This window comes from Pogoniulus pusillus, chromosome 8 (genome assembly GCF_015220805.1).
Source record: "Pogoniulus pusillus isolate bPogPus1 chromosome 8, bPogPus1.pri, whole genome shotgun sequence".
Lineage (NCBI taxonomy): Eukaryota > Metazoa > Chordata > Aves > Piciformes > Lybiidae > Pogoniulus > Pogoniulus pusillus.
In genome coordinates this window covers 27,130,377-27,147,009 of record NC_087271.1, presented here as the reverse complement: position 1 = coordinate 27,147,009, position 16,633 = coordinate 27,130,377, and the positions used below count along the sequence as shown (strand labels likewise).

General features: G+C 41.2%; 1 protein-coding gene across 3 annotated transcripts in view; it reads right to left on the bottom strand.

Moving 5' to 3' along the window:
- ST6GALNAC5 (ST6 N-acetylgalactosaminide alpha-2,6-sialyltransferase 5) overlaps window positions 1–16,633 on the bottom strand; it is a 163,827-nt gene that overhangs the window by 86,615 nt on the left and 60,579 nt on the right. Inside the window, exon 1 of one of the 3 annotated variants that reach the window (XM_064147843.1) lies at window positions 613–1,154. The exons of 1 other annotated variant lie outside the window; for it this stretch is intronic. In XM_064147843.1, coding sequence (XP_064003913.1) covers window positions 613–678 — 66 coding nt within the window. In that variant the 5' untranslated portion in view covers window positions 679–1,154. Of the gene's footprint in view, window positions 1–336; window positions 552–612; window positions 1,155–16,633 lie in introns of those variants that run through there. One more of the 3 variants, XM_064147844.1, reaches the window with a different exon arrangement.

Here is a 16,633-nt window from a genome sequence, read left to right as displayed (position 1 = left end):
GCAGCAGGCTCCCCCCGCCGCGGGGCCCAGAGGGGCGCACCGCTCCCCGTCGCCGCACTCGTGGCGTCCGGTAGTTTCACGCCACCAGACACCGCAAAAGTCCGAGAAGTGGGGAACCCCCTCCTTCCTTCTCCGTCCCCCTCGCCGGCTCGCTCCCGTGCCACCGTGCCTTCCTGCCTCCCTCTCCCCCAGACCTGCTTCTTTGACCCTTCTCCCCTCTATGTGCCCCGATTCCCCGCGCCTTTCGGCCCCCAGCAGCCGTCCCCCCCTCAGGCATCTCATCCGTGCATTTTAACGAGTGTTGGGGATTGTAGCGCTCCCCCTTCGCGCAGCTACCTCCAGCCTCGTCCTTTAAGCAGATCGGTTTTCTATACGCTTCTGAAAACGCACGCACACACGAAACCCCCGAACCACGAGCAACACGAATAAAAGAAAGCAGGCGGAAAGTTCTTCGCTGGTGCTACCGGAGCTTTGCTCGGCTTCGCATGATCCCGAATTGCCGCGGGGCTGCAGCCCGGGAAACGCTGGAGCGTGTGCAGGGTGCCCGGGGCAGCCCCGCTCCTCTCCTCCTCGCCGCCGCGCCGGGATGAGCAGTGCCAACAATGCGCTTACCATCAGGGTCTTCATTTTGTGCGCCTCTCGGCCGCCAGTCCTCCCGCTCCCCGCTAGGCTCGGCATGGCGGGGAAGCCGTAGACATGGCTCGGCCAGGGAAGCGCCGCCGTGGCGGGGATTAGGGGGGAATTACACTCGGACGGACCCTCAGAGGCTGCCAGAGCCGGGTCCTCGGCTGCCCCGCCTGCCTCCGCCTCCGCCTCCGCCTCCTCCTGCCGGCGCAGCGGCGGCTTCAGGGCAGGTGGAAGTTAACTTCTGCCTGCCCCCTCCGGCGCGCTGCTCCGCCGGCGCGGTGCAGGGGGGAAGCAGCGAACGGTGAGGATCGGCGCGGCGTTCATCGCGGTCCCGGCAGGCAGCGGGCGGACGGTGCTCTCCCGGCCGGCGGTGGGCGCCGGGCGAACCGGCTGGAGCTCCCTCCCTCGGCCCAGGCGTCTGTCCTGCCTACAGCAGCGGGGCACGACCCTCACGTTACGTTTGTTGTGTTTTAACCCGGCGGAAAATTCGTCATTCTCCCGCCGCAAGCTGGGCTTCCTGAAGCGTTCAGGCATTCCCACTCACGGTGGTGGAAAAAAATCGGCGCCCTCAACTCCTTGTGCGGCGCTACACCCTCTCAGACGATCTTTCTGAAGCCCTGAAAACTGATTTCAAACCCTTTTGACTTAAGCCTTCTTCGTTTTTTAAAAGTAAACCTCACGGGCTTGTTGCCCATGCCATCTTTTTTTGTTTCCGAGGAGGGACCCTTGCCCACTCTTACCAGCACCCTTCTGAAGTTTTTATTATTATTCCTTTCTTTGTGTTAATGTACACTTCAGTTATGAAAACTTTATCGATGGACCTCAACATATACAGATTTCTTGCTCTGGGAATTCCACACTTATAAATGTGCCCCTTCAAAACTTGCCATTTTAAGGGTGATTTCTTATAAAGGTATGAAACTGACAGCATACCATTAAAAAAAAAAAAAAATATCTGCTAATGATGAGGATATTTTTCTTGAAACTACTAATGGAAATAATAGTTCTAATATAGAGTTCACATCTAACCTATAGCTATATAACATTACAGATTACATTAAAGAGAAAACGATCTGCAAGCTAACTCGACCGTGGTCACAATAGCAGCTTTCTCAAGGCTGGAACTGTCATTGAAATCCATATTTTATCTTTACTAATCGACCGGAAGACTAACAGTGAAACAAGTGTCGTCTCTAGCACTGGCACAGCATGCAGCATTTAGTGCCTTTTAAGAAAGTTAGAAGAAACAAGGGCGTATGGTACATCACTGAACAGCACAGCAAACAGGCTTCATCATTTCAGAGAATTCCATATTGCACGGGGCTGGCTATTTATTTAGTTTGTGGATTTGGCTTCAATAGTAGCAGTTGTTAAGACCAACGAAGCAATATAAGAAACTTATCAAGTCTTGGTAGTTCTTTATTATGTGGTTGCACTTGACACTCAAATTAGTGAAACAAAGGGCCAACTTGATGAATCATTGAAGGCAAATTATCTGTGGCTCTCCAAGACTTCCTGCAAGAGACTACAAAAGGCAGCTCATGCATTTTACAGAGCTGTTTCTCAGCTATCAGCAGGCAGGTTGCTGGTGACTGACCTTTCTAAGCTTTTCTAATATAGTTTGCCATGCCAAGCTGAAGCATCAGCTTTATGATTTAGGCTCATGGCTCTGTGTTAGACATCTGTTACACAGTACGTCTGACCAAATTCATTAAACTTATGGGTTTTGGTAGAATAGGCTGATTTAAAAACCTACCGATAAAGGAGACAAACTAATTTTTCTAATTTAATGCTTGACTTGAATAATGTCCATCTTTCTGCTCGTCAAACATTTAATTAGATTGCCATGATGGTCATAGATGGTATTCTTGGCAGTCAAATGCTCACTGAAATAAATACAGTAGTGTAATGTAAATCCTGCAGAGGTTTTTATGTGTAAGCATGGGTACTTCAGAAATCATCTGGAAAACAGCCCAGTTATTCAATTCCATTTTAAATTCTTATGAATTAATAGTTGTAGCTATTTAGATATTTGGTTTTTTTAACACTACTGGAATCTGCATACATGTAGATATGCATCTGTATACCAAATAGTTACACATGCAAAGAGGATAAGAGCACAGGCTAAACTCTAAGCAATTAATCAACTTGGAAACAAGTCAACACAGAGAATACCTTAAGGTCTATCTGACTTCCTTCTTCAACCAATTTATTTTCAATATGCAAGAGATACCAAACTGTCCATGCATTTCTATTCCTCCTTAGGGCTAGGGGCAAAGACAAATTAAAACATCAACAGCTGCCTTCCTCAGCCTGGGAGAAAAAGTGACAGAGCCTGGTTAGGTTTTCCAACAAAGCCTAACTGAGAGTCATGGGAAGGACTGAATTGTCCCCTCTTCCCTTCTTACACCTTTTTCATGTCCACCTTTCTGACAGCCACAGGCTGACAAAAGTCACATGAAATAAAAACCTACTTGTGGCAGCTTTAGGAGAACCTAAGATGAAAATAACAAAATGCTTATAAGAGTAAGAAACTCATGTAAGAATTAGTGATGCAAAGAGATACAAACGTCTCCAAACTGAAAATGGACATGGAGTGGTAGAGCTCTTTCACAGGCTCCTGAGTAAAACTGCTTGAAGAGCAACTTTCCCTGAGCTGTCTGGATGAATGGAACGACTATTCTTTTTTATAATGCAAGTTAACCCAGGCTGTCTTTCAGATATTTCCTCACATAGATATAAAGCACTCTTTTAAACTAGGGTTGATTTCTCCAAAGTCCACATAGAGAGGGCATAGCATAATGGGCACCTTATAATATGATGAACAATTAGACTTTCTGCATTATGGTTGGCCTGGAGCATTCAAGAGGAGGAGCCTCTTCACCTCTGATAGTGCTTCTCAGCAACTGGTAGCCAAAATATTCAGTGCAAGTTACCATGAGAGCAATGGTCAGTATTTCTGACCATCTGATGACTCAGATGTTGTTTGCCAGGACGTTTTCACTGAATACATTGGCTACTACCTGTGTGACTTCAGCAAACCCTGCTCTAGACCTTGCTGACCCCTGTCTCCTTTCCAACATAACTGGAGGTAAGATGTTTGCAGATGCAGGCTGTGCACAGAATGCTTCCTCACTGGAAGCTGCAGCTATTCTTCAGCCCTGTCACCTTCTCAAAATGAAAGCCCAGACAGTCTTTAATGTTTAATTATTTTGTGACTCACTGATGGCAGTGTGGCTTGTCTGCTGCAAAAAACACAGAATATTTTAGAGAACTGATATTAAATTGGGCACAGATCTAAGAGAGTTTATCTACTATCCTTCACAAAAGAGTGAGAGGAAAAGAGATCTGGTGTGATATAAGTAGCTAAACTCCAGGTGACTTCTACATGTGCTGGGTTGCGCAAAGGCCGTGTAGGAGACCAGAAAGACACGAGCTTATACCAATATGATACATAGAAGGTCAATCTCTTTATTGAAGCTAAAAGTGATTCTTATATCATGGATTTGATACAGGGGTGTGTACTTTTGATAGGCTCCATCATCAGCTATTCCCAAGGCTGACCAACCTGCCCCCCTTCAAGGCCCCCTCACACAGCTAGCTACAGACAACGACTGACTTTCTCAGCTAGCCTCCCCAAAGCCACTTTTCTGCAGCTGTGCCTCCTCATCAGAATGACCTAATGTTACCCTGCCTACTCTCCTTATTTTCAGCTTGCAGTTCTGCTCAAACCCCGACATGCATGTTATTCTGCAGGAATGCTGAAAGCACTTGCATTCCTGTGTGTATGAAGATGTTTTTCAGAAAAGGATTGGTAATAGAATTGTTTAAAACAGATTGGAAGAAAGAGGTTATTTGTATCAGGACTACTTTGATATTCTTATGCCTTGAAGAATCAATCTGAGGTTATCTATGTGGCTAAGTGTTTAAAAATATTTGTTAAAAATATAAAATCAAGCTAAAAATTACTCCTGTTCAAGTGGCATGATTTTGTCATTTCCCTTGTGCTCTGTGAAGCCTTGGATCTCTCTCCTCAAGAGCGACATTCTAGCCCCACTGAAATTAACTCTGATTTATCTTTTATACTTCTGCTTGCTGTGGCAAGGAGCTCACCAGCAAGTTTAAAGCTGCCACTTCTAGCTCTGCACCCTCATGAGGTATGAGCTTAAACCATGATCACTAGAGCAGAACAGAATATTGCTTGTCCTGGGCCTCTAGCCAGTGACACTTGGGAGGATGGCTGGGAGCACCACGTTTCAGGGGGGAGAAGTAAGCAGTTTTTTACTGACCAACTAGAAAAATGAGACTAAAGGTGCTAAGGAGATTGGAACGTGATGGAAATTTGTATGAATTAATGGAGAGAGGAGCAAAGGTGTACAGGAAATGAAATACATTGCACTGATATAACTTCCTGGTGTTGTTTTATTATTTATGTATATATGAAATTTTAACCTCTTTTTCCTGAGAGAGAGGGCTGCATTTTTGCACCACAAACACAACCAAAGAAAACCATTCAGCAGCCAGCAAAGTAATGAACTTATGCTATGGATTTTTCAAACTGCCCAGTGATTCATGAAATGCTTTTCAAAACTGGAAATATGCATTGAGGATTGGTCAAGAAAGGTAGAAACAATATGATAGATCAGTCAATACCGACTCTCTTTCATGAAAGCAGGCTGCCTTTGAACTTTTGACAGAAGCAAACAGTGATAGATGCATTAAAAAATGAAATATTGCATGGAAATAGAAGTGCAAATGAAAACAGAAAAGGAAAATAGTGAGATAAGATCTGCTGAATTTGCTGTTTTTTATTTTCTTTTCTATTTCTTCATTTTCTCCTCAATATAGGAAGCATAAATAAAGGGTTTTGATATTTCAGAAACAATCTGTCTAGCACAGCTGAATGGACTCAACTACTACAAGATCACGTGTGGTTTATTCTAATAATTTTGAAGGGGGTAGAAGTTACACAAGACACATCCTGCAATACACAGCATACTCAGCATTCCACATCTAAAATCAGAAACTTGAATTTTAAGGAATTATCACAGGAGGTTGCAGATAAAGGGGAACCAGTACCACTTGTGGAAGCCAACAGGCATGACTAGAAAGTGTTCCTCATGGTCTTTTGTTTTACTATTCGTCACCAAAACAAAAGTCAGACATACACAATCTCTGTAAATACAACAGAGTCAGCATATGGACTAAAGTAACTGAGGACAGAATTACTACAATTTGTAAGAGATACTCTACCTTTGCTATAGTATAAGGAGATCCTGGATGGCTCAGCTTTCAGTGCATATATGTCTGTTTCTTTGCAGAGAAAAAAAAAATCTACATCATGAGGAAACCAAAGTGTTAAATGGAACAGAATTTCTAAACTTGTTTTTAAAAAAATAAATAATTATGTATCAAATACCAGAAATGAAGCATTAGGGCAAAAAGAAAAGGAAGCCAAGAAGGATAAGTGCTTATTATGGATTGGTTTGCAGTTCTTTGTGTATTATTAGAGAGTCGATAGAAAACTCTCCTGCTATTACTAACACAAACACAAACATCACTTATGATGACAGGCTGAACAACAACTATGTTGGTAATGGATCCCCTTGTTGCCAAACTGAAAAGGCACAGTCACAAAATCAAGTCAAGTCCTCCAGTAGCCAAGCTAATAGCTTCTATATTGTAATAGCTACTGGTCTTTTGTAATAGCTACTGTTCTTTTTTAGGGGTTTATAGAAACCATCTTTACTACTAATAAAGTATATCCCCATACAAGCATATATGTAAATTCAGAGCAATAAATCTGTTACTGTGCACTGTGAGAATGACTGCCAGTAATTTCACACTTCTGTCCATTGTGCTTCTGAAGTTAAGTAGTGGTCACCTTTGTTCTGCAAGAATTTCTTATCCAGCATACTCCAGACACAGCTACCTAAATGATGTACTGGGGATTTGAGATGCCTACTGAGGACTTGCTTCCCAGGGAAGACAACAGGAATTGAAGGGGCATCTCTGCATTCAAGTGAGCTGCCTGTTAAAGATAGCATTGCTACTAGCAATTTGTGAATTCATCTGAGGATAGATTCCTGCTAGGAGATATCAGAGATCATGGGAAGCTCAGGGTGCTGTCATTTCGAAGATACAGAGACAGTGACCAACCTCATTTATGCAGCTTGATTAATTAATTGCAATTGAATGTGAAATCTGGACCCACAAGAGAGTATGGAATGGCTATAAAACGATTTTTTGTGTTCAAATCTGCTACTTCAAACCATTCTAAAGAAGTCTTCTAGAACAAGCATTGTAGGAAGTATCCTGAAATGTGAGAGTTTCTTCACTGCAGTGGATACCTGAGTGCTTCAAACAAGACACTAAAGCAGATGAATTGTCTTCCTTTGCAATGTGCTATGTCCCTTTTAAAACATTTCTGCCACATTATTGATATTTGCCACACAAACAAATACAGAAAACATGTATTTTCTGTTTCATGAAGGATAGATAGCTTGAGTGTCTACTGGCATCCTCAAATCATGGATTAGAGCAAATCCATGGCTATATGCACTCATTTTTCTTTCTTACACTTCAGGGCAGAGGACCAAATCAGCTCAGCTGCAGAGCTGGATCCAACATTTCTGCAGCAGCTGTATCCTCCTTTCTTTGAACTGCTATTAATATTTGTTATCACATTCCCTAGCCTTTGTCACCACCACCTGCTTCATGCTTTTCATTCCAGTGACAGAACTTTAAGAACATCCTGCAACTTTTTCCCGTCATGGTAAATATTTTATTCAAGGTAGTGAACATGTATCTATGACCTCCCATAAGCTACAGCATCAAGAAACATACTGACTTGAGTTTTGCTGCAGTACTTCTACTGCCCTCCAAAGATTTCCTTGGCAATAACTGAATTTAGCCTATTGTTTTCCTGAATTTCTCCAGAGACCAAGGTTTTTTAGTCAAATCAGCATATTTATCTAATTGCTTTATTTTTCTTTTTTGTTTATGATTTATTTCAGATTAGAAGGAATTGTTTTGATACCTTCTTTGTCTACAATAGTTTTTGTCTGGTAAGTGTCTCATTTTATTTCTAACCAAAAGCCTGCAAGTTCTGTGAGTTTTTCATATGATCAGTACTTGAAATGCGAAGCTAAGCTCTGTAGGGTATGTGCTGTTCCTGTCCCAAGTGCAAATAAATGATGCCTTAGGCCATTTATGGTTTAGACCATAAATTCAGATGTCAAAGGAACAGGTGGTAACGTGACACAAGCTGTTCTTGCTCATTGTATGACTTTCCTTCACTCAGTCTCCTGCTGCTTCATCTCTGTCACAACCTCGAATCACTCTCCAGCAATGGTTACTCCATTTTGGTGGGTTCAGTTTCTAACCATTGATAAATGACAGCTTCTCTGCTTCTAAGCAGTGTTGGAGTAGGAATTGTGGAGCTTGGAATCTGAAAGCATGTCTGTACTGGCACATAAACTCAGACACAGAATTGCAGTACTGTCACTAAAGCCTTCTGGTATAAAGCTGGCTTAGATCACCCAGCTTGGAACCTATGCAGCAGAGCTCAGATCCATCTGCACATCAGCTATGACTCAAAAGCAGTCTGCTAAGCACTGTGGGTTGTGGCTCAAGAACTGGCAAATAGTAAAGAACATCAAAAGCTTAGCAGCAAAGTGAAACAGTGGGCATGGTGCATTAGCATAAAATAATGTAGGAGTTACTCAATGCTTGTTCGGTTGCTGATGTTGAGATTTCTTTTTGTATATAACTTGATACCCTCCTGGTAAGCAAGTGTGGATAGCATTGAACTGTTTTCCTAAGTGAGGAGATAAGGAATTATTTGCCAGTCTTGTTTGTGTAGTTGGCTCAATTATTTGAACCAAAGAAACTACTGAATTTGTCAGTTTCTTTAGGGTTTGCAATTTGTTTTATCCTAATCATTTTTCATCTTCAAGCATTGTTTACACAGTGACTAGTCCTCAGAAAATACATATGGCTTCAATTCAGGAGATTGTTGTGTAGTGAAGGTAAGGAATGTTGCTCACTCACCTGCAGCTGTTACCTTACAGCTATAAACATTAGCCATGAAGTGTAAAGTTAGGCACCGAAAGTCTGAAGACTCTTTTAGCAATCTGAACCTTCATAGCTTCTCAAACCCAAGAGTTCTCTTATTTCTCAGCATCATTTGAAGATTGCTGTGATAGCAGCACCTCCCATCTGAGCCTATAGTTAAGATTCATAGAGAATTGGGTGGAAAGTGACACCACACAAATGTTGGTTTGAAACATTATTTGAATCTGATTATGCACACTTCTAGCCATCATAAACTATAAACCCTCACAGTCTCTTCTGAGTTGCCATCAGCAGTAACCAAAGGTGATAAGGCACATTGGGCACTAATGGGTCATTGAAAAAAAGAAGTATTTTCTCCACTCTTCCCCAAAAAGCAAAGGTAGACTATGCACAGGCTCATTTTGTAAGAAACTGAGCTAGACATATGGTCCAGCTCTGATTTTCAATTTCCCTTTCTCAGCTTCCTCTCTGGGGCTTTGCTTGGCCTTTTTTACTTCACATCACCTCTTTAGCCAGCAAGGCAGAAGGACCTAGAAGGAACTATGCAGAGGTGATCCAGAAATGTCTGGGAGCCCATGATCATTGCAATACTTTCAAATTACTCTGTACTTATTATCCCAACACCTGACACCCGCACTAGCACCTGCCACAAATCTGTCTCAAACCCACTCACTCTCCATCTTTAACTAGAACAACCTGCACTGATTTTCTTTCTTTTCTGTTCAGTCATTGTGTATTGGAACTGTTTTCTCCTTGGTTATACTTTCCTACAACTTAGTCCACCACGTTCTTATCCAACCCATGCAGACATCCACAATGTAACTGGCTAATGATGAGTCTGCTTAGTAAGACACCTTGCAACAGAGCATGGGGTGATTGTTGGCACAGCTACTTATCTGTAGCTATATTATTACTGCATGTCTTTTTTATCAGTTAGAAAGGCAGAACTGTAAGTTGTATTTCCACAGTCTGGGTATTATTAAATAACATGCAGAAGAAAGAGTGCCCTACTTGCAGCTTTACACATTTGAAGGTGAGAGAAGGGACTAGAGTGCAGGAGAAAGACTATATGCAGCAAATATGGATACACTGCAGGGTGGGAAGTATTCTGAGTGATGTGTCGGGTAAACAAGGGCTTAGACATCATCACAGCTATGAAGTCAAAATAGATATTAAGCAAAGTATTAAGTCTGATCTGCACAGTTTTGCTCACAGAAAAACGAGAGAGGGTTGTTGCCTAAAGGTTGCCTTGGGCTCCTGACATTTCAAGCCAGCTAATTAGGATTTAGCAAATAAAGAAGGTACACAGAGAAACCATGGTATGCAACAGTTACACTTCAATCATAACAAATGTAAGGCAAATATAATTTCTAAATCTCAGTGAGGAAGTGGTGTAAAGAGAAATCACATCGCTGTCTCACTCTGCTTCAGGCTCAAGATCCATGAAGAGCAGGACTGTGTATTAAAATCTGGGTTATTAAAGGATATTCCTAAACTCAAACCTAAATATTTCTGTATAGAGAGTCTCCTTCTCAACATGCTGTTCTGTCCCAAAAATACATCTCTACATCTAAGCTGGATCTTCATCTTATCTTTCATCTCACCTAAAGCTGCTTAGTCTTTGTGTACACGTGGACTGACCTTTTACTTTTCTAGTCTAATGCTATTGAATTGTTCATAAATCTTGCAGTCATTAGACAAGGTTAGCCTTCACATTTCAAAAAGAGCTGATGTTGGCTTTTTTTTGGTTTGTTTGTTTGTCTGGTAAGTATCTCATTTTATTTCTAACCCAAAGCCTCCAAATTCTGTGTCATCAGCCCCCAAGCTGATGTTGGCTTTTTTTGTGTGTCTTCGTAACACTAGATTATGCAAACCAGGTGCTGACCAGCCATACTTTGCAGGGTGCTGATTGTGGCAACATTGAAACAGACTGAAACATATAGGAATATGGGTTACACAGATCCATTTTATTCCTAAATGCAGGTATTAACCAATTGGCAAAGTTATTGGCCAATAGACTCAAAGTAGAAGCATTAAAATAATTCATCCTGAACAATGAGTGGGTTTATTTTATGTTTAGTACAGAAGGCTCACCTGCACGAATTTGCTGTGCTTATTTAATACCCTCTTTAAGATGAAAAATTATGCCAGTCCTGTGGTAATAGCATCTTTTGACGCTGAGGAAGCATTTGACTGGATTGAATGGCAGTTTCTCTTTACTAAGATGGAAATTTAAACATTTGCTGTAAGTGTATTGCATCAGTTACGCTGCTCTGAGCAAGGAGGCATACTAATGTCACAATACTATCTCAGTTTTGACTTTTGAGGGAGGCTAATCAGGGGTGCCCACTTTCAGCACTATTTTTGCTAATGGAAGCAAACCGATCTTTAAAAGAGTAGGGAGATTGGGTGGAGGCTCAAAACTAGGATGTCTGAAAGCTGAGAGCTTGTGTCTGCAGAACTGTCCTTAAAATGGTGTCCCATTTTGTTATACAGAAGTAACCCTTTGAAGACTTTAAAACAGATTCTTCATGGAGCTACAGTTCCTAAACAACTTCCCAGATATGCTGTGGATTAGGATTGAGCCAAGGATTTTGGAGCTGAAGTGATGATAGCTGTGAAACTGGGGTCTTGCTACCCATGTAACTTAAAACTACCAAGCCTGAGGACCTTCATAGTGGCCTGCATGCAGTACAGTGGGGCTTCCTTTATTCCATTCCATATTTCATATGTTTCTATGAAGGAAGAATTCCTTAGAAGTGCGTTGGACTGCTCTCCCATCCTGCAGTCATTGGTGTGATGTAAGGAAGAAGTGTCTTCTTCCCTTGCAGTAAAGCATATCACCGTGAAGGAGAGAGAATAGTTTTGCAATCTCAGAAGGCTATACAATTTCTTTATTACTTTTCCTCAGTGTTCTGAAAGAGACAGACAATATACCAGCAGTATTAGAATGAATAAACCTTTGCCTCTAAAACCAGAAAGAGAATACCTTCAGTCAAACCAATCATCATGTAAGCAAGCTCTTCCTCCAGTTCATGGCCTCCTCCATGTTAAATGTTGGCACCCTCTGCTATGATGTCTTAAGACTTTTCTTGAACTACTTTCCTGCACTACGTTCACATTAATAATGCTGAGAGAATATCCTCTGGAATTGGTGCTCTCCAGTAGACACCAACCCTTACTTGAGCCTTTCCCATTCCTAATTGCTGTAATTATTCTGTCATGCATCAGATGCAGTTGGAGCTTCTTGCAGATAGTCTTTGGCAAAGGTCCTTCCACTGCCAGCCCACTTAGAAGTGTGACCTATACACCAGTCACAATGCTACAGATTTGGAAAACCAGAATTAGTCCCTATGGCAACAGAGAAATCAGCAAAGCTCAGGTGAAATGCTGAGAGGTACCTGATGGTATCTAAACAGCTGGTTACAATTTATCACAGGTCTCTACAATTAAGTGCAATCACATTGTTATTCCAACTACAAAAAAAAAAAAAAGATTGCAGATAACATTGCCTGGCCAGGGAAGTACATTTCTGGAGTGGAATGTGATCACAGATTCACAGATTATGATGCACTGCCTACTGCACTAAGAGGGCAGTGATATGGTAGGACACAGGAGAACCAGAGAAGGTGATGTGACATTTAGTTGTCTCTGAAATCAACAATGTCTAACTGCCCCTAGTTCATGGTAACCTTTGCCTTTCAGTAACATGGTAAAACCTGAGTATTCACAGAGGGAAAACCAGTCTAAAATAGGGATTTTTCATATTCACACCAGGAAGAATGTTGCAACAGAAGGAAATTTTTGAGTATTCATTCCTCTTCTTCTCCTCTGAGATTATTTGTATTTATGGGCTCATCACAAGTTTAACTATATGGTTGTATAAATTAAACACTCATTGAATCAAACATTTAGGAATAAGGCCCTCTAGTTACAGAAAGTGAAATTTCACTGAGTGCTTAGAAGTTAAACACAAAGTCAGTAAATAAAGTTTAACAAAGGTAAATTGAAAGGCAAAATGAACTCACTCTGATGAGTTCATGCAATTCCCTTATGGAATGCTAGTTTCCCTACTATAATTAATTTTAAACACTAAACCAGGATGGCTGTTTTTTGATAATTATAAAAATGCATTCATCCATGTCCTTGCAAATTATTAATATTTATCATAAGGAATATCCTGTAGACATTAAGAATCAAGGGAGACAGAGTTTTCAGAAAATTCCTACACAGCTTTACCAAAACAATAATGGATCTTTAGCCACCTGTGAACCCAAACCAAAGAGACATATAGGGCTAAAGCCTCAAGCATTCTTCCTAGCATCTACCTCACAGATCACTCAGACAAAACTTGCACTGAACCTCAAAAATCAAAGTTTTCATGACTGCAAGTGTGTGATACTGCCAAGTATCCCAAATGTTCAATTCATTCGTGCTCCACTCCTGAGAGCCAAGAGTATCAAGTGTTCTAAAGGGATGAGGCCACAATGATGTTATGAAAAGATTAAGAAAGCCCCTGTAGTTCTTTTCCATCTCAGGGATAACTTCAGTGATAAGGAGACTGCATCATGACACTTTTGAGTTGCTTCTCTGACATTTCAACAACACTGATTATCAGTAGTTCTTTTCATGGATATTTTTAAGCCTCTCAGCACATTAGGACCTAAAGCTTCATATTTGGAGGAACTCAAACTGATCACCAATGGCAGTAAGAAGCTTCTCTTAAGTCAGTGGGAATTGATGGGGGCCTTGCTCTTACAGAGGCTATAGGATAAGATGCATGTTATCTAGTTATATGTTGGCACACTGGTTATGATAAACCCAAAAAGTAGAAACTGAAACCAAATATGAGCCATAGCATTTTGTGTTTCAAAATGTTAAGTTCCATCTGACTTTCTTTTCCATTTAAAAAAAAAAAACAACCAACCAAACCCATACAGTTCACTAATTTCTGAAATGGAATTTAACCTGAATATACTTTCATTAAAAATACACCCCAATCCAGAGGCAGGAAATAGAGCAACTTCATAGACTAGCTGGTTGTAACACACACTAAAGTGTGTGTATTTGAGTATATACATCAACACTTCCTTGGTTGATAGGTTAGCTCTTAACTTGAGATCATTTGTTTGAATGAGTAAGCAGAAACTCACCTACAGTAGTAGCAAGGATTACAACAGCAGTGATGAATAAACCCCCTTGTCCCCTTCCAAAATAATAGGCAACTCTCACTTTACATATTGATGATTTAGTGTTGCCTCCACAGTGCAGGTAAAGAGAGCTAGCTGAACGTTGGTGGAAATAGCAGTAAATCTTTGCAACGTTTTGTGGCTAGTTCCTGCAACAGGCTGAAGCTTTTCAGCCAGCTTTTCAGAAAATACCCCACATCTTTTCTTTTTTCATTTTGCTAAGTAGAGCAGCTCATCTCTGTGATGGGGACTGTGGAAACACAATGAAGCAGATGAAACAGAGGTAGATAAGAAAAGACATGTATTCTTTGTCTTCTCTCTACTCCATAACTAAAGGAGGCAGGAGCCGCAGCAAAGTCAGTACAGGCAGATGTGCATTGCTCCTTGTGCAGAGTGATGATGAACTTGGGCTCCTACAATGCATATTAACTTACTGCTGTTTCATGTACCAGTGGAAAGACTGAGACCAGCATGTCAGATAACATGCTAAATATACCTGTTGGCTGACAAAAGAAACTATTAGATTCAGACTAATTAAAAAAATACCAGAAGTGTATAGACAACCATTGTGATGTAAGACAAATGGAACAGCTAATGGTGTTCTAAGGATGAATAATTCTTGCCTATGAATGTGAATGGTTTTAACTGGTTTGCACTCTCTCGCTTTGATCTGACATTCCCAATTTTGTTCACCTTGCTGACTTCTGAGAGAGGAGCGAGAAGACTGTGGGTTGTAGGGTGCTATTTTTATGTCAGTATTCTTCATTATGGAGTTGGCTGTTTATGCTGCTGATGTGTAATGTTGTGAAGCAGATGAGCTGTTAAAGTATGAAGGGTGTTCTATAACCTTTGCTGTACTTTCAATTACCCTACAGTAACTTAGAATTCAGAAAGGCTGCTCTGACCAAAATCAAAATACAATAAGATAAACTCCATTAGGAACTGAAGCACTAGGGCTGTTGTTGAAGGAGGGCAAAATAGTCTAATTAATAGTTATTGCATCAAACACACAGCAGTTGCAGTAACGACACTGATGATATTGATGGCATTGAAGATGGAGTTTAGCTCAGAATCAAAATGAGCAGAGTATTCAACTTCAGCTGCATGTTGCTGTAGGCAGTGAAAGGCCTTAGAGTTTGTTTTGTTGTTCTGTTGTTCAGCTGGTTTTCTTTGATAGCACAGCTCCAAGCCATTAATATATGTATTTACACAAGACAGAGCATGTTCATTTCACTGGAGCCTCATGGCTGACACTTGGCCCTAACAGAAGAATAAGCATTTATTGGTTTTCGTTCCCACTGTTTGTTTTTTCAGGGACAGTTACATGTAGGTGGGTAGTTATCTAAGGGGGTCTCCTAAATTCTTTTTAATTCTTATAAAACATTTCACATTTCTCACTTCTTTGGTTTGTGAAAGCTGTTGGCAGCAGGGAGTGCCAACTCCTGCATCCTGTGATAAGGTTTCATTCTCAGCAGTATTTGGTTTCCATTCAGACTCCTGTTGATATGTTTTCTTCCTTTCACTTCACTGATGTATCTATCTGGTTTGTGTTATTGTTCAGAAATAAACACATCACAAAGTCTTCCAGTAACCAAGCTAATTTATGTAAGCAGATGAGGTCTTCTTCAAATGGCAGGGTCACTAAAGCCCCTATCCAGTCTGGTATTAATGCCAACTGTCTCACAAACACCATTTTTTAATATGAAATGTCAAATGCCAGAACTGGAACAAAAATCACTGAATAGGATCAAAGGCTAACAAAACAATCCAGACCTTGGAATTTACCTTAGGAACTCATCACAAAATCCAACACCCATATCAGTAGCAGTTTGCTTCTGAGTGGGCCATGCCATACAAGTAATCTCAAGAGAGCCCTCTGATCAAAAGAAAGAAGTCAGAGTCACATACACTGGATAAGTATTTTTTTCCAGTATCATTGAGTTTGATGGCAAAATTATTTCTGACTTCATCAGAAGAAAGATTTATTTCCTTGCCTCTATCCAGACTTCACTCACCTGCCATGTTAGCGTCAAGGTTGTAAGCGTAATTCCAGGTGGGGCAGAGGTGCAGCCAAGCATCCTAGGAGTTTACTCAGATAAGCAACTCTAGATACTCAGAGGGACAAATGCTTATCACACACAAAGTGTGCCAAGCCTCCAAATACGCCATACAAACCAGCTCTAGCACCTGCAGGTTCTGCTAATTAAAGACTAGTCACCAGGTATAATTGCCACAGAGCCTAAAAATTCACATCTCCCAGGAAACACACCTGCTGTTTGCTGGCTTTTGGTATCGTGCATTTGCATGGCTTGTCCAACCATTGGTGTAGATGGAAAGCGCTTACCACAGAATCACAGAATGTCAGGGGCTGGAAGGGACCTCGAAAGCTCATCCAGTCCAACTCCACTGCCAGCACAGGATCACCTATACCAGATCACAAAGGAACATGTCCAGGCAGGTTTTGAATATCTACCAAGAGGGAGTCTCCATAACTCCCCTGGGCAGCCTGTTCCAGTATTCTGTCACCCTCACAGTCAAAAAATTCCTCCTCATGTTTAAATAAAACTTCCTATGCTTCAGCTTCGACTCATTGCCCCTTGTCCTGTTATCCATTGCCAAGAACATAACACCACAGTAAAAGCAGAGAGGCTGAAAACTGTCATTTCCAAATGGATCCTCCAGTCTGAAATTGGTAATACAAGACAACTTCTATCTCAGATTCTCAACAAATATCCATCCAC